Source organism: Nyctereutes procyonoides, unplaced genomic scaffold (genome assembly GCF_905146905.1).
Source record: "Nyctereutes procyonoides isolate TBG_1078 unplaced genomic scaffold, NYPRO_anot_genome, whole genome shotgun sequence".
NCBI classification, from domain to species: Eukaryota; Metazoa; Chordata; class Mammalia; order Carnivora; family Canidae; genus Nyctereutes; species Nyctereutes procyonoides.
The window spans coordinates 67,029,060-67,050,416 of NW_026575142.1; the positions used below are offsets into that span (position 1 = coordinate 67,029,060).

The window sequence follows — 21,357 nt, forward strand, 5'->3', positions numbered from 1 at the left end:
ATTATAAAACGATCCCTAAGATCATTTTAGTTAGTCTAGTTATTCTCTGGAAATCACGATCATTTTATTGCCTTCTGGAAGTATGAAAGAAGTCCAGACCATGGGTTGGGCATGGGGTGTATTGTCCTCTCTATTCAAGATGGCCTGTCTCACTTTCAGAGAGGGGATGAAAGACATGTGCTAAAGAAGATGAACATTTGTTCTCTTTCATTCCAGTCTTTGCTATTTTCTCCAGCTTGGTAGTTCCTATACTTGCACCCAAATGCCTTTTATTTCAGGCACTTTCTTATTTTGAGAATGGAAGTAACTTTGCACTCTCAATTCACTAGAACATGGGCACCATGAAGGGCCACCTGGTGTGGCTTGTTCACTGGTGCACCCCCACCACCGCCCACTGGCCTTGCTCAATATGTGCTTACTGGAAGCTGTCTCAGTCTTTTAATAGAAATTTGCCACCTCACTCTATCATCGCACCTCAGAGGCCTGAGAGTAGCAGAGGATGCTGAGACTCTGAGGTTGACCTTCCGCAAGGACCCACGACTGGGCTGTGGGGCAGGGTTCCGCAGACACACGGTTCTGTTCCAAGCTCAGACATGCAGCAGTCTGGCTCGCAAAACCCCAGTGCGGAACGAGGAGTCTGGTTTTGAAATAAAGGGACACTGCTAATTTCACACTTTTTAATTATTTAATTAATGAATATTTACATTTAAAAAAAAAGCATTTAAGGAACCCGGCACAGAGAGCATTGATTGTGAGGCAGAGAATGGATACATGCATCATTTCCAATGCTTCACAAAGGGAAAATTCACGGGAAACTGAGTCTCCTGGGTTCACAGTTCTGAATACAAACCCTTCAGCCTATCCATCCTCATTTTAACACCTTAGTTACAAACATCGTCAACCATGTGTGCTTATGAATGCCCAGCTGGGAGAAGCCTGCTTTAGCTGACAACATCTCTTTCCAGAACCAAAAATCACATGATTTTATTTCTGAAAGGACTTGACCTTATTAGAGCTAAATCTGCTGTAGAATGTTGGGCTCTGGGATAGGGACACTTGGAAACCTTGTTAAGGAGGAGATCAGGCTTCATCCAAATCTGTTTGGTTGAGGTCCTCTGTCTGGACATTCTCTGCTCTCACTAGAGGAAGGATCGGTAGGCTTTTCTTAAAGGTGGTGAATATTTTAGGATTTGCAGATCATTTGGTCATGAATGCATGTAAATGAATGGATGTGGCTGTGTTCAAATCAAACTTTATTTACAAAAACAGGAGACCCGGCCTTGGTGTGCCATGTGCTGCAGTAGAGGTGAGGCTAGGAGCTTGAGTTCTGTCCAGAATATCAATATATTCTGAATGGATGCTCATTGCCAATTCTTTGTGGGGTTTTTTTTTGTGTGTCAGTGGTAGGTAGTCCAACGGCAATACTTTGGTATGAAGTTTTAGAGTGGTTTAGGAGAATATCAGTACCTTTGGCCCAGATTATTTTGTGGGAAGAAATCCAAGTAGATATACATTAGGAGAGCATGATGTTCTATTTCCTGGAGTCAAGCAGATTTAGGGTGACATTCACTTACATGCATTTATTAAGAGTAAAGTAAAGGACTATAGCTGCTTGGGGATAGGAAAGAGTAAGTGAGCCTGAATTTTGGTTGGATTGCCATCCTAGTCTCTGACTTTGCAACTTCCAAATATCGGCATGACCAATTTTCATTTATCTTACGTGTGATTACTATTTTAAAGTTAAAAATAGTAGAAAGGTAAAAGAAAATGGCCTACAAGAACATAAGTCCTAAAACATCTGGTTCCTTTAATGAATGCTTCCAATCTTAAGTCAGTCAGGACTGTCTGACATATGAATTAAATGCCACTGAGAATCATTATCATTTTATGGTACCTGTCCACTCCCCTAAAATATTGTGAATTCACTGACTTTTCATCTGCAACTTTCTGAGAGATGCTGATGAATTCCTTTTCTCATGAATTTCTAGATTCAAGAATTTCTCAAGGTCCATCCATTTTAAACCTCCAAAGTGCCAGTAGTAATTGGCCTCAGAGGATCTTCCAGGGAAATAAAAATGTATTCATAAGCAAACTTAAAGTCCTTTAGCATTTGCTCATTTTATCCAGAGAGAGATGGGAAGACGTGAAGGATCCTCTTTGCCCCCTGCTACATAGGATGACAGACATCAGAAAATGCTCAAGCGCCATATCAGATCAGGGATGTTAAAAAGACGATTACCTCTGTCAAAAAATAATCATATTTTGTCAGTAGCTTAGAAGAGTAAGGTAAACTGAAAATTTGTTGTAGGGGCCTAATTTTTTCAGAAACTCTTTTCTTGTCCTCTAAAATGGATTATATAATAAGGAGGTGCTCTGCTTGGGGACAGAGGCCAAGGGAATAAGGAGCGAGGAGATACAGGAGGAAGTGCAGGTTCCTCCGATGGGTAGGCAGGTCTGGTTCACAGTGTATCGTGGCCTGACATCTGCAGAAAGGCTGCTTTGCCTGCTGCTCTCAGCTGGGAGACTGTTCATTCATGAGCTATTACAATTTCCCAAGTTAGTACATAAGAGATGAACGGCTCATGGTTTTGACTACCAACAGATGAGATTTCCTTCCAAGGGTGCGGTTAACACAAAACCAGTAACCTCTCCAAGCCTCTGCGTGATGCATTAGAGTTGAGAGTTAAGAACATCCCAAGGAAGGGCGCGCGTCCCCACGTGGACACTTGATACGGAGCAAATGCCTGCACCCGACCGGCGATGTTGAGTGTCCTCTAACAACAAAGCTTGGACAATCTGAGTAGTTTGAACAGCTATTCTACTTTCTACCATTCATTTTGTACAATCACAGAATTTTTCTTTCTTGAAAACAAAAATTGTTCCAGAGATTACCAGAATATTGGGTACAGCACTGAGGGGCATTTCAGGAGATTCCAATCGATTAAAAATGTCGACCAGATTCCTAATAGCTTTTCAAGGCTTCGAATCATTTGCATTTTAAAGTTGATATCAGATATTGCAATGTTAAAGATAAATTATTCTAACTTCTATTATCAGATGGTAGTGGTGTTAGAATGATGGGTAATCAGGCCACGCAGTACGCCTCGTGTCCATACCCCATGTGACTTTTGCAGAACGCTGCCCTGTGTAAGCTGCTGTTGCAAACAGGTAACTATTGCACAGAATCTTCCATAAAATCCACCCAGGTAAAGCTGGCAGCCTCTCATCTTTGCCGAAGAACATCTTGCCTTTGAAAGAAATGCAGCAGAAAGGAAACTTGCCACAGAAACCACAGGAAGATTTCTTGCCTGAGACTCTGTAAGTTTGTCATTCCGTTAGCTCTCCCCTCCACCTCATTTATTCACCCACCAGTTACTGAGAACCTCCAATGTGCCAGGTACTGTTCCAGGCTCTGAGAATACACTGTGAACAAAACATAGCAAAGTCCCTGACCCATGGAGCTTACATTCAAACGGTGGGACACAGATGAGTGCTCAAATCCATGATATCACAGTGTTCAAAAGAGCCTAGAGGTATCCTGCCTGAGATCTGTTTCCTGCCTCTCCTCACTCATGGACAATGACAAAGTCAAGGGAGAGGCCACTAATGGACCACAGCAATTTCACTAGTCCTACCTCCACCATCTCTCAGTTGGATGAACTCAAGTGAGACCTTCAACCTGGGCCTCGGTTTCCTCATCTATAAAATGGGGAGAGGTTATATTAAGTGATTTTTTTTTCTTCTAAAAGAGAAGGGGACCTTTTAGGCTTTTATTTTTCATGGTATTAGGAGAGCATTTTGAACAAAATCAAAAGCCAGTGTGTTGACTGTTTTAGTTTTAAAAATATTTAAAAGTAAACTGTAAGAAATCCTTAGGTATTCCACATCCACTCAACACTTTAAATGCCAATTTAAACTTCATCAATAGCAAATATCTTGTTTACAGCTGCCATACAATGAAGTCTTTTCACCATCTTCAGCTGAAAAAGTATTTATTCATAAAGCACAGTCCTACCTCATTTGTGAAAGGTTCTCTCGCTGCAAAGTCCTCTCCTGAGTGTGACACTCTCTCCTACTCACCCCGATTATTTTTTTTTCACCCGATTATTGACTTTGTGCTCCTGTTTAATGTTTCCCAAGCTCTATGAAAACAAGGATTGGGTCCTTGCTTTTTTGAGGAATGACCCCAATGAGATTCGTGCCCGGTAATACACACATGTGTCATCGGTGCACCTACATCATGTTTCATGGGCACGGGCCTTCTGGGAACCCACCTCAGCTCTTCAGGCTGTCAGAATAGTTCTGCTCAGTAAAATTAGAGCTATGGTGTACCAAAGGGTACACTACTATTCAAAAAGGAAAAAAAAAATGGGTTTCCAGAACAATTCATAGACTAGGACGATGTGAATTAATGAAGATCCTAACTTCTTTGGAAGCCTGGTGGAATGTTAATGCATATTTAATAATGCCAGTTAAGTAGCACATACTTTGCAATCATTAATTTTTCTTAAAGAAGGTAACATAGCTGGAGAGCTGAATGTCAAAGTTAGGTTCCTACTTATTAAATTGGTAGGAGTTATGAAGCCTCTGGGTCTCTTGAAAGACAACTTGCATTCAGTGGCTTGATTTTCCAATGTTAAAATTCAAATCTCAATCAATCCAGAAGCTAAGGATGATAGGAAATTTTATACGACTACAAGGAATCTTCTTTTCTTGTCTGGGTCAGATCCCCATGGCTGCCTTGGAGGCTTCTGAAGCCTGTATGCTCTGTCTCTGAGTTTTAGCAGTTGGCGTGAAATGAAATATCCAACACGTGTTTTCAAATTTGATCGGGTGGGCCTTATCAAAAGAACATAGCTTGTCATTGCCTTTGGAGGCAACGTGAAATCTCTGCCTCAATAACCAAATTTAATTCCTTCCTGTTGCTCTGTGGTGTGAAGATCTATAGTGTCGATGTTATCAGACGCGCCTGTCATGGGCTGCTGTGTACAGAATGTCTGCCCCCATCCTTTCGGTCACTGCAAGGGGAACATCCTTGGTTGGGTGAACACTACTACTTCAGGACCAGATGGGCAGGGGCATCCCATGTCACCTGGAAGAACCCGGAAGCAGCATCACGACGCCTTCTAGTAATACACAGCGTCTCAAACAGTGTCTGCATGTACTATGAAGTGAGGGCAGGTCCAGCAGTCATCGGCTGCATAAATGAGGGTCAGAGAAGAATAAGGAGGTCTTGACAATTTTTGGCAACCTGGATCACAGGTATAGATAAATTCTTGTTAGCAAAGGAAAGGCACTTCGGTGTCCATCGTGGAATCTGAGCATGTGTTTAAGTTGTTGAGCGTATGCTACCAATCAGAATAGGGTCCCTTTTTCACAAGGATAAACAGGAGGAATTATGAAGCCCACCTGATGTTCAGTGTCCTTATCTCAGTAGGACTGCAGCCCTGCCCGGCCAACCCAAAGGGTCCACGGGGTGGAAACAAGTGTGCATCAGGCAGGGCTGGCTGTGGCTGTGAGGATCTCCATAAAGTCACTGTGTGCAGTGTACTTTTTCAAGGAGGAAGTCCTTGAGCTGCAAACAAATACAACCCTTAGGTCCAAACCTCTGTGGGCACCATGGCTTCTTTGGTCCCAACGGAAGGCAGTAGGCTTTCTTCAGACAAGAAGTAAAAGGGGAATTGCACTAAGAAGCCACGAATCTTTTTCAGTTCTTCCTCAGCTCTAATGGGATCTTCCCTTGCTAATATGGGCTTGGTTATAAAGTCTCTCAATTGAATTAAATTGTGTACTTCATCATTGGGAAGGCACCGGAACACCTGATTAAGACACAAATAGGAAGAAACTAGGTCATAAGTTTAAAAGAAAAGATAAAAATAAAAAATCTTTAAAAAAAAGAAAAGAAAAGATAGCTCCTTTATGGAAAATATTCATTCCAACTGATGAAATCTTTGCTTTATGAAACACGTAGTATGCTACAGCACACACCTGACTGAAGAGTTGCTTCTCTTATTTGCTACAAAGAGACTACTAGAGTAGTCTCTACTCTAGTAGAGATTTTTTTTGATGCTTCCATCAAAAAAAAAAAATCATAGGTAGATCCCTCTATCTGATTTACACAAGTCATCGATGTCATGATAAAGTCAAGCTAGTGGTACAGGAATTCCACTGATGTTAGTTCACATTAAGGTTAAGTTTTTTGATAATAATTCTCCAAATTTCACTGGAGGTTCTGGTCTAAGAGGAAAACTGCATATTATGTTTTTTATTTTCAAAAATGTTCATATCTGCACCTTAAAGTTATCAATTGTACACTTAATTTGCCAATTGCAAATGAGCTTCACATACCAGAATACTTCCCTCCTAGAAATTTCAGCATGTATTGAGAATAAGGATGTGCCTATACAACCCCAATATCATTCTCACACCTCAGAAAATCAATTCCAAGTCATTTAAGATATGGTCCATATTCAGATTTATCCTATTAATCCCAAAATGTTTTTTTTTTTTATAGCTGCCATCCTCTCCTCCCATGAGGATCCAAACAAGGCTGTGCACTGCATTTTTAAAATTACATTTTAAAGGACTCCATGCACATGACCTATTTGATCATGGCCCTGAGTCCTCAGCATGAAGTAAAGCTATGGAGACTGTCATGTTTCATTAGGAATGATGAATTCTCTGTGCTGGAAGGGACGCTGGCAGTCATGAAGAAGAACAACACACTCTTATCTAGTTTCTGATAGATGGTCAGCAGATCTCAGCTTGAATAGTTTCTATGAGAGAAAGCTGGCTACTTCATGAAGTAACTCATTCCACTGTTGGACAACTCTTAACTCTTCTACATTCTTTGTCATATCCCATGGAGAGAACTTAGCAAAAGATACATTTGGCCTCCCTAACGTATGGAGCTTGTTTTAAAACACCCTTCCAAAAGTAGAGCTGCCCAACAAAGGAAGTGTTTCATTATTAATAAATTCCATCACAGGAATGGATACCATTTATTATGCACTATGTGCTAAATACATTTAAAAAACTATTCTTTATTTTCATAACCACCCTCATGAATATCTTGCCCACTTTATAGGATAGGAAAGGAGGGCTCAGAAAGTCAAATCACTACACACAAATTTGTATCACCAGCAGCTGGGCGAGCTGGGTTAAACCCAGGTCTGACTCATTTTGGGATTCCATCTGCCTCTTTTCTCTTTGTCACTAGACACGTCCAAAGGCTGGGTAACCACCTTCTAAGGATGCTCATGATGGGATCCCACAGTCACATGAGAGATCAGAATGCCACTAATGGCTCTTCTACACCATAATCCATGATACTTTTTGACTCTGTTTTTTAATATCTACAAAGCGGTATTTTATTACAACTTGGAAATGTACTGGATTTTTACACCCATTAACATTACTCTGCACCAATAATATACAGTAATAATGATGTGTTTTTGTGGTGTGATTCAATGAAAAAGGTAGGGGGAAACCTCACCTTATCATATATTGTAGCATTTCGAGCTGCCGTTGCAACCCACACCTCCTTGAAGAATTTGTCACTCACTGGATCCTGAATGTTTTCACTTGGGTCAGAAAGATAGCCAAGGACAACCCTGCAATACAAGTACCTTCCAAAATGAGTAACTGAGATAAAGAAATTTGCTGCAGGCATTGTTTCTAATGGTAATGTAATTCAGGCACTCAACCATAGCAGTCCTTTTTCTTTTTCTTTTTTTCTAAGGAAAATCCAAGGAAACCATTAAAACTGTGTGTGCGTGCGTGTATAAAATCTTGATTGCAAAACCAAACCAAACCAAACTAAGAAAACCCAAGCTGTTATGATGCTTGAAAGTTTTAACTATTGGATAGATAGAAAGATCTGAATTTAGTTCTAAGAGACTCCTTGGAATTTGGCCTAAGGGAGTGAGAAGTTTGAAGATAGGGTTAGCATTCAAACCATAGGCCAAGGGGCACCTGGGTGGCTCAGCTGGTTGGGAATCTGACTTTTGATTTTGGTTCAGGTCATGTTTTTTTAAAGATTTTATTTATTTATTCATCACACACACACACACACACACACACACACACACACACACACACACACACACACAGAGGCAGAAGGAGAAGCAGGCTCCATGCAGGGAGCCCAACGTGGGACTTGATCCCGGGACTCCCAAGATCACGCCCTAGGCCAAAGGTAGGTGCTAAACTGCTGAGCCACCCAGGGATTCCCCCCCCCAACTTTTTTTTTTTTTAAACAGGCTTCTGACGCACATCCAGCAGGTTAATCCTTTAAGAGAACATGACCCCAGAGTGCCTGGCAAAAAAGAAGCCACATACTAGATGTTGTCTGACTTGATCATATATAGATAGTGGACTAGAAACAATAAGAAATTCTCAAGCAAATCAAGATAAGTTTTAGAGGTCATATTTGAAAATGATGAAAACCCTTGTACTTAAAGAATGCCTTGAAGTAAAAAAAACAAAACAAAACAAAACAAAATCAACCATTTTCACGTCACTCCTGTGAGGTACAGAGTACATGATTCCCACTTTGCAGATGGGAAGCTAAAATCTGGAGACACACTATTGACAAAACTAGATTTCAAGTGGAGTCTAAAGCCCTGTCTCACATGCCTGATAGGTTCAAAGAAGATCAAAGAGGCTTGTGTTATACTGAAGACAGAAGTGAGGAAATAGGTCTAGAAGGACTTTGACTTTTATACTGAGTGAAACCGGGACATATCGCAGACACTGGAGCAGAGGAGTGACAGGATCTGACTTGAGTATGAAAATACGGCTTCTGTATTCAGAACAGACTGTGCAGGGCAAGGGCTGCGGCAGGGAGACCACGTAGGAGCTCCTGCAGTAATCGGAGTGAAGGGTGAGGATTCCTTGGGCAGTGAGGAGGAAGGTAGGGCCAACAGGCTGTACTGACGGAGCAGGTATGCAATATGAGAAAAAGCATGGCATCAAGGATGATGGGTGTTGGCGTGAGCATCTAGAAAAATGTAGTTGCCATTGGCGGACATGGGGAGTTCTGTTGGTAGAGCCAGTTTGTGGGAGAAGACCAGGAAATCAGTTCTGAACCTGTTGAGACTTCCATTAAACATTCCCGGGGTAATCAACGCAAAGTTGATTCATTGCTGGAGCAATGAATCCGGAGCTGGGGGGAGAGGGCCTGGGTGGAGATAAGCATTTGAGAGTTGTTCTTATATATATTCATAAAGCCATGGCACTTTAGCTGGGTTCCCCCAAGGGGTGAGTGTAGACAGAGAAGAGGACCTGCTGTGCCTTAGGGGTAGGGAGGAGGAGGAGCAGCCAGCGAGCCCGCAGAAAAGCGAGGGTGTGCTATCCTGGAACCACACAAGGTTCTCCAAGGAGAACTGGGTCAAATTCAGATGAGAAGTGACCATTGGATTCCGCGGTAGAGGTCATTCTAGTGTTACTCTCTCTGTATTTAAATAAATGTGGATTCACGTCATCATTTTTTAATGGTCGCAGAATTTCCCATCATGGAAAATTTCTTGAACCAATGATTTTGTTATGACCTTTTGGGGGGTTTCCAGGTTTTCATTATAATGAACAATTTCCCAATGAACATAAGTTGTTCATCGTGTATAATACTTTGTGAATTTATGAATTTTTTCACCAGGAAAAGTTTTAGAATTAAACTTGGCTTCAAGAAAGGCTGTTCCCACACATACACTGTCACCGTGCATGCTCTCCCCAGTCATCTCCAACATTATTAATTCCTGAAAAAGCACAGCCAGTCTTACAAGGATAAAAGGACATCTCATTTTAGTTTTAGTCTGCACTTTTCCCACTCTATAAACATTCTTTAAAATAAATGGATTTGGCACCATGGGCTCCCTAGGATTTTTAGAGTTTTATACTCTAAAAATTTTATTTCCACTTCAAATACTGTCTCCTTCAGACTCTATAGGAATAACTTTTAAAACAGATTTAAGGGATGATGTTTGCACACAGATGCTGGCTATTCAATAAGATTCAAAGCAAACTCGGAATGCACCAAATCTGAAGTCATGACAATACATCAATTATAATAATACTTTTGATGGGGATCAGGTCTAACCAGCCAAAAACTGAGCAGAAAGAACGTTTCTGGGACTCTGCTTTTAAATCAAATCAATAGGTAACACCACGTGTCCACCAAGGTATCAGTTCAGAACTTGATTGCAGAGTTAGTATTTAAAGAAGCCTGTAACAGATCATTTTTAATAATAAATGATTTTCCCTGTCTGTTTTCTCATGTTAAAATGCATGGTAAAAATAATATGAAATACTCTGGATATTCTTTTGAGGACTGAGGTTTGACAGAAAACTAGTCAGATTCAATGTTGGTGTGTATGACGGGAATTATTTAATGTTTAATTGTTTATGCATCAGTGGGACAGGAGGAAAACTGCAGAAGATAGTTTCTGTTCTTTCCATTCCTCATGTCTGTCACTTTACATGATTCTGAGCTCTACTTGGGTGGATAATGGTTTCTGTTGAGTGATGGTTACATCTGTACAGTTGGATAATTTTCTGGGACTTAATGAATTGTTCGGCACATAGTTGCAACATTCAATGCGGTACTATGATGTTTGACTCTATTTAGAATTGATTTCACATTGAAATGTGTCTATTTCTATTCAAAAATAACCCAGATGGAAAATGGAGTGAAGCTGCGTTTATTTTATTTTATTTTATTTTTCTAGTGAGAAAATGGCTGTATTCTAGGACAATATTATATTGAGAACATTTCCTAATAAAATCAACACAAGGTTTTTGGTATGGTGCCTTTTAATATGTTATCTGTGTTGGCCACTGGGGCAAAGTGAAAATGTTTGTTCAAAAACAAGTGCCCCTTTTAAGCAATTTGAAAATTGTCAGTAAAATAAAAGCCCCTAAGAATATGCTTAGCATGAAATGTTTAAGAGCAGCATAAAAAGGTTAAAATAAAACTCTAACGATTACTGAAGAGCAACGCCCCTCCCAGGAATGCAAACCCTAGAGTTTCATTAGAGAAGAATTCAAAAAGAATTTGAATAAATTGAAGCCTATACTTTGTTCCTCCAGAGGATGATTCAACATTATAAATATGTTAATTCTTTTTATATAAATCTATACATCTACTGTAATCTCAACAATAACAAAAAAATAAAGAGAATATGAATAAAAAATTCCAAAGTTCACATGGAAGAGTGAATGTTTAAGAGTAGCCAAGATTTTTCTGTCAATGAATATTGATTTGGGAAGTGGGGTGGCAAGAAGCAGTATTAAAGCACAGGCTACAAGGATGCAAATAAGACAACTATGATAGCACCGGAAGGAGAGACTAGAGATGAGTGAGGATATATAGCAATGTGGAGGCCCTGCATGTTGGAGAGGCAGAGAGTACCGCACATCATTCAGATCTGGACCAACTGGTAGGTTTGGGGTGGGGGGAGGGAGTTGGAGTCCCTACCTCACTTCTTACATTAAAATAAATTACAGATGTTAAATGTAAAAGCAGTATCAAATAAGCAGTAGAAGAAAATGCAGTATTTGATCTTGGGTTGGGGAAACTCTACTAAGAGTGTAAGAAAAGGAAGAAAATAATCTGGATAGATTTGGTTAGATTTTTGAGTTTCCCCCAAATACTTTTTTTTTTTAAGATTTTATTTTATTTTTATTTATTTATTTTTCATGTGTGATCTTTTTGTATCTGGCTTCTTTTTTAAAAAATATTTATTTATTTATTTATTCATGAGAGACACACAGGAGAAAGAGGCAAAGACACAGACAGAGGGAGAAGTAGGCTCCTTGCAGGGAGCCTGACGTGGGACTTGATCCCGGGTCCCCAGGATCAGGCCTTGGGCTTAAGGCAGCGCTAAACCACTGAGCCACTCATGAAAGACACACAGAGAGAGAGGCAGAGACATAGGCAGAGGGAGAAGCAGGCTCACGGCCTGATGTGGGACTCAATCCCAGGACCCCAGGTTCATGACCTGAGACAAGCGCAGGTGCTCAACCGCTGAGCCACCCAGGTGCCCCTCCCCCAAATACTTTAAAGATGATGCAAAGTCAATTGACAAATCAGATTTGCAACCAGTATGACAAAATAATTAGCCTTGCATATACTTAAGTTGCTCATAAATCACTCAAAGAAAGGGAAACATTCCAACAAAAATGGACAAAGGACATGAATAGGCTAGGTAATTTCTAAAAGAATAATTACCAGAACAAGATGGCTAATGAACACATTTGTTTAAGACCTCAAAAAATGCAAATTAAAATAATGAAATTCCATCTGAAATCCAACAAATTGGCAAAGATTAAATAAAATAATAGAATGCAGTGTTGGTAAAGACAGGAGAAATAAGCCCTGTAAAGCATTAGTAGCAAGATAGTAAGACATTAGAGAGTAAAAGCAGCAGCATACTTCCTTTGATTAGAAATTCCATATTCAGGATCTAGTTAAGGAAACAATTAAGAAGGTAAAGAAGATGCTACCTACAAATATATCCGCTTATTTGTTTACTTATTGTAAAGATTTTATTTTTAGGTAATCTCTATAGCCAACATGAGGCTCGAACTCACAGCCCTGAGATCAAGAGTCACATGTTCCCTGGACTGAGCCGGCCAGGCCTCCTTATATCCACTTTTTTAGACCACTGAAAAACCTGCCTGTCAATGAGGTATTAGTTAAAGGAGTCACAGCATACCCACATGATGTAATACAATGCAGTCGTTAAATGTTATAGAAGAATACTTAATGACACAGAAGCGTGTAACACTATTTAAATAATAAAGAACTTCCTAGGACTGCAAGAACCTAATTATGTTTTTAAAAAGAAATACAGGATAGTAATACATACGTACAGAACAAAGTGGAACGATATAGAGCAAATGTTAAAGCTGCTAGCTCTGGGCAGTGCGATCACAGATGAATTTAATTTTCTTATTGCTTAACTGTATTTGCCAAATTTTCTGCCACAAAAATATGTTGTAATCAGAACCACCTACACCTTTATAATTATTATACATTTAGAACTTTATAAAGAAGCTCACCCCCCCCCCTTTTTTTTTTTAGTGCAAAAGGGTGGTTTTATTCAAGCACAGCACAGGACAGGACCCATGGGCAGAAAGAGCTGCCCTGGGGTTGTGAGGAGCAATTGAGTCTATACTATGGAGCTGGGGGAGGGAAGGAAAAAGGGAGGTGCTTAAAAGGATTTGCATATGCTAAAGACAATCCTCTTTAGCATTTTATTATTTTTTTAAAAAGATTTTATTTATTTATTCATGGGAGACACAGAGAGACACACAGAGGCAGAGACACAGGCAGAGGGAGAAGCAGGCTCCATGCAGGGAGCCCGATGCGGGACTGGATCCCAGGACTGTGGCATCATACCCTGAGCCAAAGGCAGATGCTCAACCACTGAGCCTCTCAGGTGCCCCAACCCTCCCTTTAAAGAGAAAACTTAAATTCTCACAAAACCGACAAGACATGTATTTCTAGTTTACATCATGAAATATTTGCTTCCTCATCTAGGCTGCAGCAGGCCATCCATCAGTGGGCTGGTGGACAGGGTACTCATTTTAATCTCTTCCCCACTAAACAAAACAAATTCACATGAGAAGCTAATTGAAATACCAATGGTCTGAAAAACCTCTTACTGGCAAAACAATTAGTAACGAGGGCAATAAATGCAGCCATATAAACTGTGAGGAAGTATTGACAGAGTTTTGAGGGATAGATTTGCTGAGCTCCTGGGCCTGAGGGAGCAGAGGACCCCTCTCTGGAACTGAAGGAATGGAAGCTTATCTTGCTTCTCAGAGGCCGGAGCCTGGATCTGCTAGATACAAGGGCAATGGGGGCAATGGAGCCAATGGGGGCAACAAGGGCAACAGGGGCAATGGGGGGCAACAGGGCAAATGGGGCCAACAAGGCCAACGGGGCCAATGGGGCCAACAAGGCCAACAGGGCCAACGGCTGCCAGCACTTGCAGGGAGCAAGCCCTCCTTACACTCCTACCTCAAGCCAGCCCGTTTCCAAGCTCCACCATTCATGCCCCAGGGTTAAGACAACAGTGCTACGAAGCATCTGTTCCAGGCCTTTCTCCCAACACCTTAATGCTTACTCAGGCCACCGCTGCATCTCAGCACGGAGGCCACAGCCAAAAGCCATAGCTGGCAGGTACAGCTCTAGCATCATGGACTGAGGGCCCTAGGTGTAGGGGGCGGGTGTGCTCTGGGTGTTCCCCGAGTGAAGTAACAGGTCGGGGCTAGGTTCTAGAAGGACCACTCTGACCACCGAGACTCCATTATAGGGGCTGGAGTGGGACCGGTTAGAGCCCGGCGAAGACTCACTGAGGGTCCCATGGGCCTTGCCACCCACCCAGTGTTCTGTCGGCACCGATCAGGACCAGACTCCCATCCTCTTGGAGAAGATCAGGAATCTGTCATGTCTGGGGCTGAGGTTTCTAAACGTCACTCTCAGCATCACGGGCACCCTCCTTCAATAATTCCTAGTACGTGCCTGCATTACTGGGACTATTACAATTTTTAAAAACAGACTTGCTTTCAAAAACTCACATAGGGGCGCCTGGGTGGCTCAGCTGGTTCAGCACCCACCCCCTGGTTCCGGCTCAGGTTGTGATCTGGGGGTTGTGGGATCCAGGCCCCCCAGGGGGGCTCCACACTCCACGGGGAGGGTCTGCTTGAGATCCTCTCTCTCCCTCTGCCTCTCCCCCCACTCGCTTGCTCTCCCTAAAATCAATAAAATCTTGACAAAAAAAAAAACCCAAACAAACAAAACCCAATCAGCCACTAGATGGGTCGAGCTGGCCTGGTGGTAAATCCATGAATCAACTTACAATGCTGTTTTTCTCAATTAGCCATAAAAATAATCCAAAGGATTAAAATCGAAAATGTCGGGGATCCCTGGGTGGCTCAGGGGTCGAGCATCTGCCTTTGGCCCGGGGTGTGATCCTGCAGTCCCAGGATCGAGTCCCGCATCGGGCTCCCTGCATGGAGCCTTCCTGTCCCCTGGCCTCTCTCTGTGTCTCTCATGAATAAATAAATAAAATCTTTTATAAAAATGATAATCGAAAATGCCCGTGGCCGGCGTAGGCCGTTGGGCACACTCCTGGGGCTCGCTCGCAGCCCGGGAGACACTGCTGCGGCCCGGAGAGCGGCGGCGCGGGCGCACCTGAAGCACTGCAGCCGGAGGCCTCGGGCGAAGCGGCCAGCGGGGTACGCCTGTCCGTCCATGACCGAAGGGACCGTCTCCGTGTCCTGCACAAGCACAGCCATTTCGCTGTCGCGCCTTCCCAGCATGCTGCGGTCGTTGATGTTGGCAGAGCCTGGAACGGGAGACAGTGACCTGGAGCAACCTCTCGGCAGAGCAGGTGCATCGCCCCCCCCCCCCCGACCCCGGCCCCGGTCGGTCCCTGCTAAGAAAACCTCACTTGTGTTCAGGTTGCCGAGAGATGCTGGGGAAGGGGGGGGTCCCTGATCGGCCTAAGCCAGTGCTGGGAACCCTGTGATTTTTCCCCGTGACCGACTGGCTTGGGACGGGCACTTGACCTCATCGTAGCCAGGGTGACACGAGGGAAGCCTCGGGGGCTTCCTTATGAACACACCGGGATGCTGGCTCTTCCAGCCTTTTGCTCTTTCGGTCCCAGTGCGGGACGAGGCCACGGTTCCAGAAGCTGCGGGGACCGCGTTGTGAGCACGAGGGGACAAGCAGGCAGGCCAAGGGGGCCGAGCACTGGGAAGACAGACTCGGGTCTTCGAGTCCCTGAGTCAGGCAACCTTCTGGCCCGCCGGTGTGTGAAATGATACCCTTTGCTCGTTGTTTCACACACCTGGGGCTGAATGTCCCATCGGGTGGCTCAAAGGCGTCCAACTGATAAATCCTTAAGCTCACAAAGGAAAAGACTCAGCAGTTCAGTCCGGTCCCATCAGCTTTTAGACTTGGTCTGCAGAGCCGGATGACTTAACTCACGGCCATATAATTAGGAGTGTTAAGACCCCAGAGTCGCCTCACAACCAAGAATCCACACTCAAATACGGGTTGGCCTTAGCCTTTTTACGTCTGCCTGCCTCCCTCGCGTGGCACGCCAACAGCTTCCGTGTCAACCTCCTTCCATCCCATTTTTAAATCCAAAGGAGCTGAGAATGTGGACTTTCACACGTGAAGGGCAAGTGTCTTTAATATTAGTGCAACCTGTGCTTTTCCCAGTCCTCTGCTCTGTGCTCAGAACCCCCAGCGCGTGTTTTTCTGCATTCGTCACTATGCAGTCATGCTTTTGCATCCCTGAGGTGTCCTACAAACCACAGAAGGAACCGAACTCTTTTTTTTTTTTCTTTCTCTTCCCCTCGTCACACAACCCACGGCTTCTGTAGACATGGATTCGAAGGGTTGGGCAGAACAGGAGCAAGAGGCTACCCTCGGCGACAGGGACAGGCATGGAGTAAGGTGATGGAAGAGGCCTGCCCTGAGCCCAAATGGCAGCATGTCGTACACGAGCAAAAGCTGGCCCTCCCTAAGGAGATTTACTGCCAGTTGCCACAATAGTGTCGTGTACTAAATACACAGATCTATGATAACTATGCATGTGGCCGATGCCCCACAGTGACCTGGGGTGACAGGGAAAGGATGGAGCCCCTCACAGAAAGTTGGGAGCCCTGCTGGAGCTCTGTAACGTGGGGACAATCGACACACGTTGTTTTGTCAGCAACAGATCATCTTTTGTGCATGCGCTGGCGTTTTGATTATGCTATAAAATTTGCAGCCCTATTTTTGGGCTTCACAGTTGACCCGGCATCAATGTGGACAAAGGCCCTTCATCCCTCTCACCTTTAATCTGGTCTCTCACAAACTGGGATCATAATACAGGTCTTGTAGGGTTCTTGTGAGAAGTCAGTAAGACCATGGGAGAGAACTCACTAATTCACAAACTGCTCCACAGTGTTAAATATTATTGGTATAATTATCAGATACTTCGTTAGGGCTACCATATGTGGAGGAGAAGAGGAGGAGGGGACTTTAGATGAACTTGATAAAGGAGATCCTGAAAATGAGATATTGGTGTACTGTCACCTCCATTCTTAGTGTTAAACAGTCCCATATTCTGAAAATCAAATTCAGAACAGCAGATATATTGTTATCCCATTTCTTTTTTTTTTTTTGTTATCCCATTTCTAAATAACATATGAGGTAAAAAAGAAAGGGTTCTAGAAAGATTCACACTGAACTGCTGAGAGTGGTGGACTCCTTGTAGCGAAGAGGATTTTTGACCTTTTATTCAGTATGTGTCCTTAGAGTTTGAATTGTTTACAACGATCATGCCTTGTATTCCACGGGTAACTCTATATGGTAACTGCGATCCTTTGCTTTTATAAGCACATTGCCCTGATAATTTAAAACCACTTAATTTTTAGAGAATGACCTTTCCTAAGTCTTCTTATAGGAAACACTCTAAACACTGTGAACTACTGCAAAATACAAAAGAATATAAGAAAACATATATGTACCACTCAGGCAATAATAAAATAAACATCACTGAACTTATTCACCCGAGCTGAAAAACAAAACATTACCCATCCCAGAAGCCCTCAGATGTCTTCCCATGTAGACCTTTCCCCATCACGAGAGAGATTTTATATAGAATTTTGTGTTCATCACGCTCTGCATGCCCTCCTAATCAAAGAAATAGTCTACTTTTGACCCATATCATAATCTTTTGAGATTTGCTTCTTTTATTCAGTATGATGTCTTCAGGATTTATCTGTGTCTGACCGTAGTGCATTATTTTCCTCAAATGAGCATAGCAGGCCTTATTCATTCTAAACCCGTTGATGGATGTTTGGGTTGTTTCTAGTGTTTTTCTATGATGCTCACTTAGGCTCTCCTGACTGATGTGTTTCCTGGCGGGCACATGTGGGAGTCTGCTCGGGCTCTGTGCATAGCACTGGAGGAGGTCCTGGTGCCCCACGGCCTTGTCAGTACCTGGATTCTCCAACTTTTACATTTTTGCCAATTGGTATTTTTAAAAACTCTTGTCTCGTTAGATTAATGAGGATGAACATCTTTCAAATGTTTATGGGTTTATGGGCCTCAGGTACATCCTCTTTGATAATGTTCCTATACAATTCCTTTACCCATTTTCCTTTGGATGTTGTCTTTGTTTCTTGATTTATAGTAGTTTTTTTTTAAACAGGTTTTGAATATTAACTGTGTTGCAAATATCCTGTTTTCAGTTTATGGTTTATCTTTTTATCCCCTTTACAGTGCTGATTAATAAATATATTGTAAATTTTAATGCAGCTGGATTTGTCCGCCTTTTCCTTTGTGGTTTTTTAAAAAATGTCTTATTTCAGAAATTGTGATTCTTTCTATGGTAGGCAGAATAATGGCCCGCAGAATTGACCACGTTCTAACCTCCAGAGCCTGTGAATATGTTGTGTTACACGGCAAAGGGGGAATGAAGGTTGCTAATCAGTGGGCCTTAAAACAGGGTTGACTAGCCTGGATGATCCAGGTGGGCCCAGTATAATCACAAGAGTCTTTAAATGTGAAGGGGATTGAGAGAGATGTACTGATTACAGAAGTACGGGTTGAGACTTTTGGGGACCTTCACAGAGATGTCACATGTCAAAGATGGAGGAAGGGGGCATGAGCCAAGGAATGCTGACAGACTTCAGCATTGGAAAAGGCAAGGAATTAGATTCTAGATTTTCCCCTTGGAGCCCCCATGAAGGAATGCAGACCTGCCGACCTTGATTTTAGCCCAACGTTGGAGTTCCAACCCACACAACTGTTGGATTATTTATGTGTGCTGTTTGAAGCTACTAAGTTTGTGGTCATTTGTTATAGCAGTCACAGACAACTAATACATCAAATCCACCCTAACTCTACCCTATTTTAGCTTATTTATTTGAAAGGAAAACTGATTCTTCTATTGGGCCCAAATGGGCTACTTGGTACTTTCTACCCACTTGTGTTCCCTGGACCTCCAGTTCAGAAGTTCTCAGCTCTGACTTCATGTGAGCAGCACTTAGGAGGCTTTTAAAAAATATCAGTGCTGAAAACAAAAATAAAAATACCTTGATGTCTGGGTCCCAAACTGGACCATAATTAGAATTTCCAGAAGTAGGAACTTAGGTATTTTCCCCCAGTACCACTCCATGCCTTTATTTATGAATGCATCTTTCTGGGGGGGAGGGGGGAGGAGGATCTTTTTTTTTAAGCTTTATTTTATTTGAGAGAGAGAGAGAGAGAAAGAGAGAGCAGGCAATGTGAGCAGAGGGGGAAGGAAAGGGGCAGAGGGAGAGGGAGAGAATCTCAAGCAGACTCCCTGCTGAGCGGGGATCTCGACTTGGGGCTGGATCCCAGGACCCTGAGATCATGACCTGGGTCAAAGTCAAGAGTCAGACACTTAACCAACTGAACTACTCAGGCACCCTTTGGGGGATCTATTTTAAGGTAAATTGCAGACTTGAAGAAATGTCCCCCTAAATGATACGTATCCTTAAAGCTCCCCAGGCACCTCTAATGCAGCCAGGGTTGAGATCCATGGGATTAGATCAAGGGTAAACCCTCTTTCCTGGGGCAGCCCTTCAACAGACTTTCATCAGCCACTTTTAAGCCTGTTTTTTAAGCACTGATACTCATTTCCCCCCTTAGTTTCCCACCTACCAAACTCATTGATTGCCTCTGGACCTGCTTACTCCTGCTCAGAAATACCCACCGCGATGTTCTGGTGTTAAGAGGAAAGAATTCCTGCCTCCCCTCTAACCCTTGAGTTTTGTAAGCAGTGGCACTGTTTGATTCAAGTTTTGTATCTCCCCCCACCCCCGCCCCATTGTGCTTTGTAGTGGATTAGTGAATACTGAAAAAAACTGTTTCACTTCATCAATAGGATAGCCTTATTTTGTTGAGGAAAGCAAGCAAAATGTTAAGTTTGGTTAAGCACCAATATTAAGATGGATTAGAAAAGTGGACTTGGTCACGGATCTCATGACCAGCAGGGGTACTCGGGGCAAGAGATAATTAAAGCTGCACACAAAAGAAATCTTTAGTGCAAGAAAGCAAGTATTTCCTTATAAGGAAAAAGGGAGAATAAACAGTTGGTTTTCTTTTAAGTATTCAATAATTCTGGCAGACATTTACCATATTAGAAAATTTAACCACAGGTTACTTTAACCTCTTGGAAGCTTTTAAACACTTAACACCTGTAAAATATTTTCAACCTAACTTCTCAAACACCTCTCTCAGAATTTGAAATATTGTTCTCTGGGTTATGAATTTAAGCAGGGCTGATGTGTGGGAGCAGCAACAAACCTGCTTCTCTTTGAGTTTCCCCTGACGCAGGAAAAAACTAAAGTATATTTGGATTTTTCCATGGGGAAATCTGTTTTGCCCATGGGGAAGGAGAAAAAGAAGTCTAGCCCCTAAAGACTAGCAAGTAAAGCCTCTTCATACTCCCAAGGCCACTTCTTTGGTTTTAAGAAAATGTATAAGAATTATGTGCAAGATTGATTGATTATTGCTAGCCTAAATAAACTGTAGCCTTTGAGAGTTCAGAGAACTTTCTGGAAAAGCAGTCAATTAAAAAACTCAACAAACCTATTTAATCCCTAGCTCTGTTACTGCAAACTACTTTGCATTTATACAAAGTAAAGCACACTGAAAGCCAGAATGACCTTTTAAAAGAAAATATTTACATCTGTCAATTTTTACTTCAAGAGTTCTGAAATCCTGCTGAAGAAATCAGCCAATTTTTATTTGGCTTTGTTTGTTTTTCCATTTCAGCAAACATCAATACGTCTCTTTTCCTATTGTCACTGCCAAATTTAATATGAAAATATTCTAAGAATTGGCTTCTGAAGAGCAAGGCCAGGGTAGCTTGGGGGCAACAATAGAAACTTTGTTTATTGGGGGAATAGGAGAGTAAATAAATGCCTATAGAACTTGGATCCCTATACAGCAAGAGATCAAAGACACAGATATTTTTTAAATGCCCTGTATAACTATTAAAAGAATAGGTGTGTGTGTGTGTGCATATATATGTATTACCACACTGTAGGGTCTATACATTTTCTGGCTTCAGAATCACTTTTACTTTCTTTTCAAATCATGTTCCAGATAAGACAATTTCATTACTCCTAGATGAGATTTTTTTTTTCTTTTCTCAGTGGAGGATAGAGATGGAAATGGCATATTTACTGTCAAAAATTTCAAACCCTACCACATTTAGTTTCTCAAAGAATAGGGAAGATAGAGAAGTAGCTCATTATAGTTAAGAAATTATACTTTATTTTTTCTGGGAATTTATTTTTTAAGTTTCTATTTAAAATCCA

General features: G+C 42.2%; 1 protein-coding gene across 7 annotated transcripts in view; it reads right to left on the reverse strand.

Annotated features, from left to right (window-relative positions):
• Positions 1–663: 663 nt before the first annotated feature.
• PLD1 (phospholipase D1) overlaps positions 664–21,357 on the reverse strand; it is a 203,867-nt gene continuing 183,173 nt past the window's right edge. For all 7 annotated transcript variants that reach the window (XM_055307789.1, XM_055307788.1, XM_055307784.1 and 4 more), the window contains 3 exons: positions 15,200–15,353; positions 7,496–7,613; positions 664–5,819 (listed from right to left, as the gene is read on the reverse strand). In XM_055307789.1, the coding sequence (XP_055163764.1) occupies positions 5,595–5,819; positions 7,496–7,613; positions 15,200–15,353 (497 nt within the window). In that variant the 3' untranslated portion in view covers positions 664–5,594. The remainder of the gene's footprint in view (positions 5,820–7,495; positions 7,614–15,199; positions 15,354–21,357) is intronic.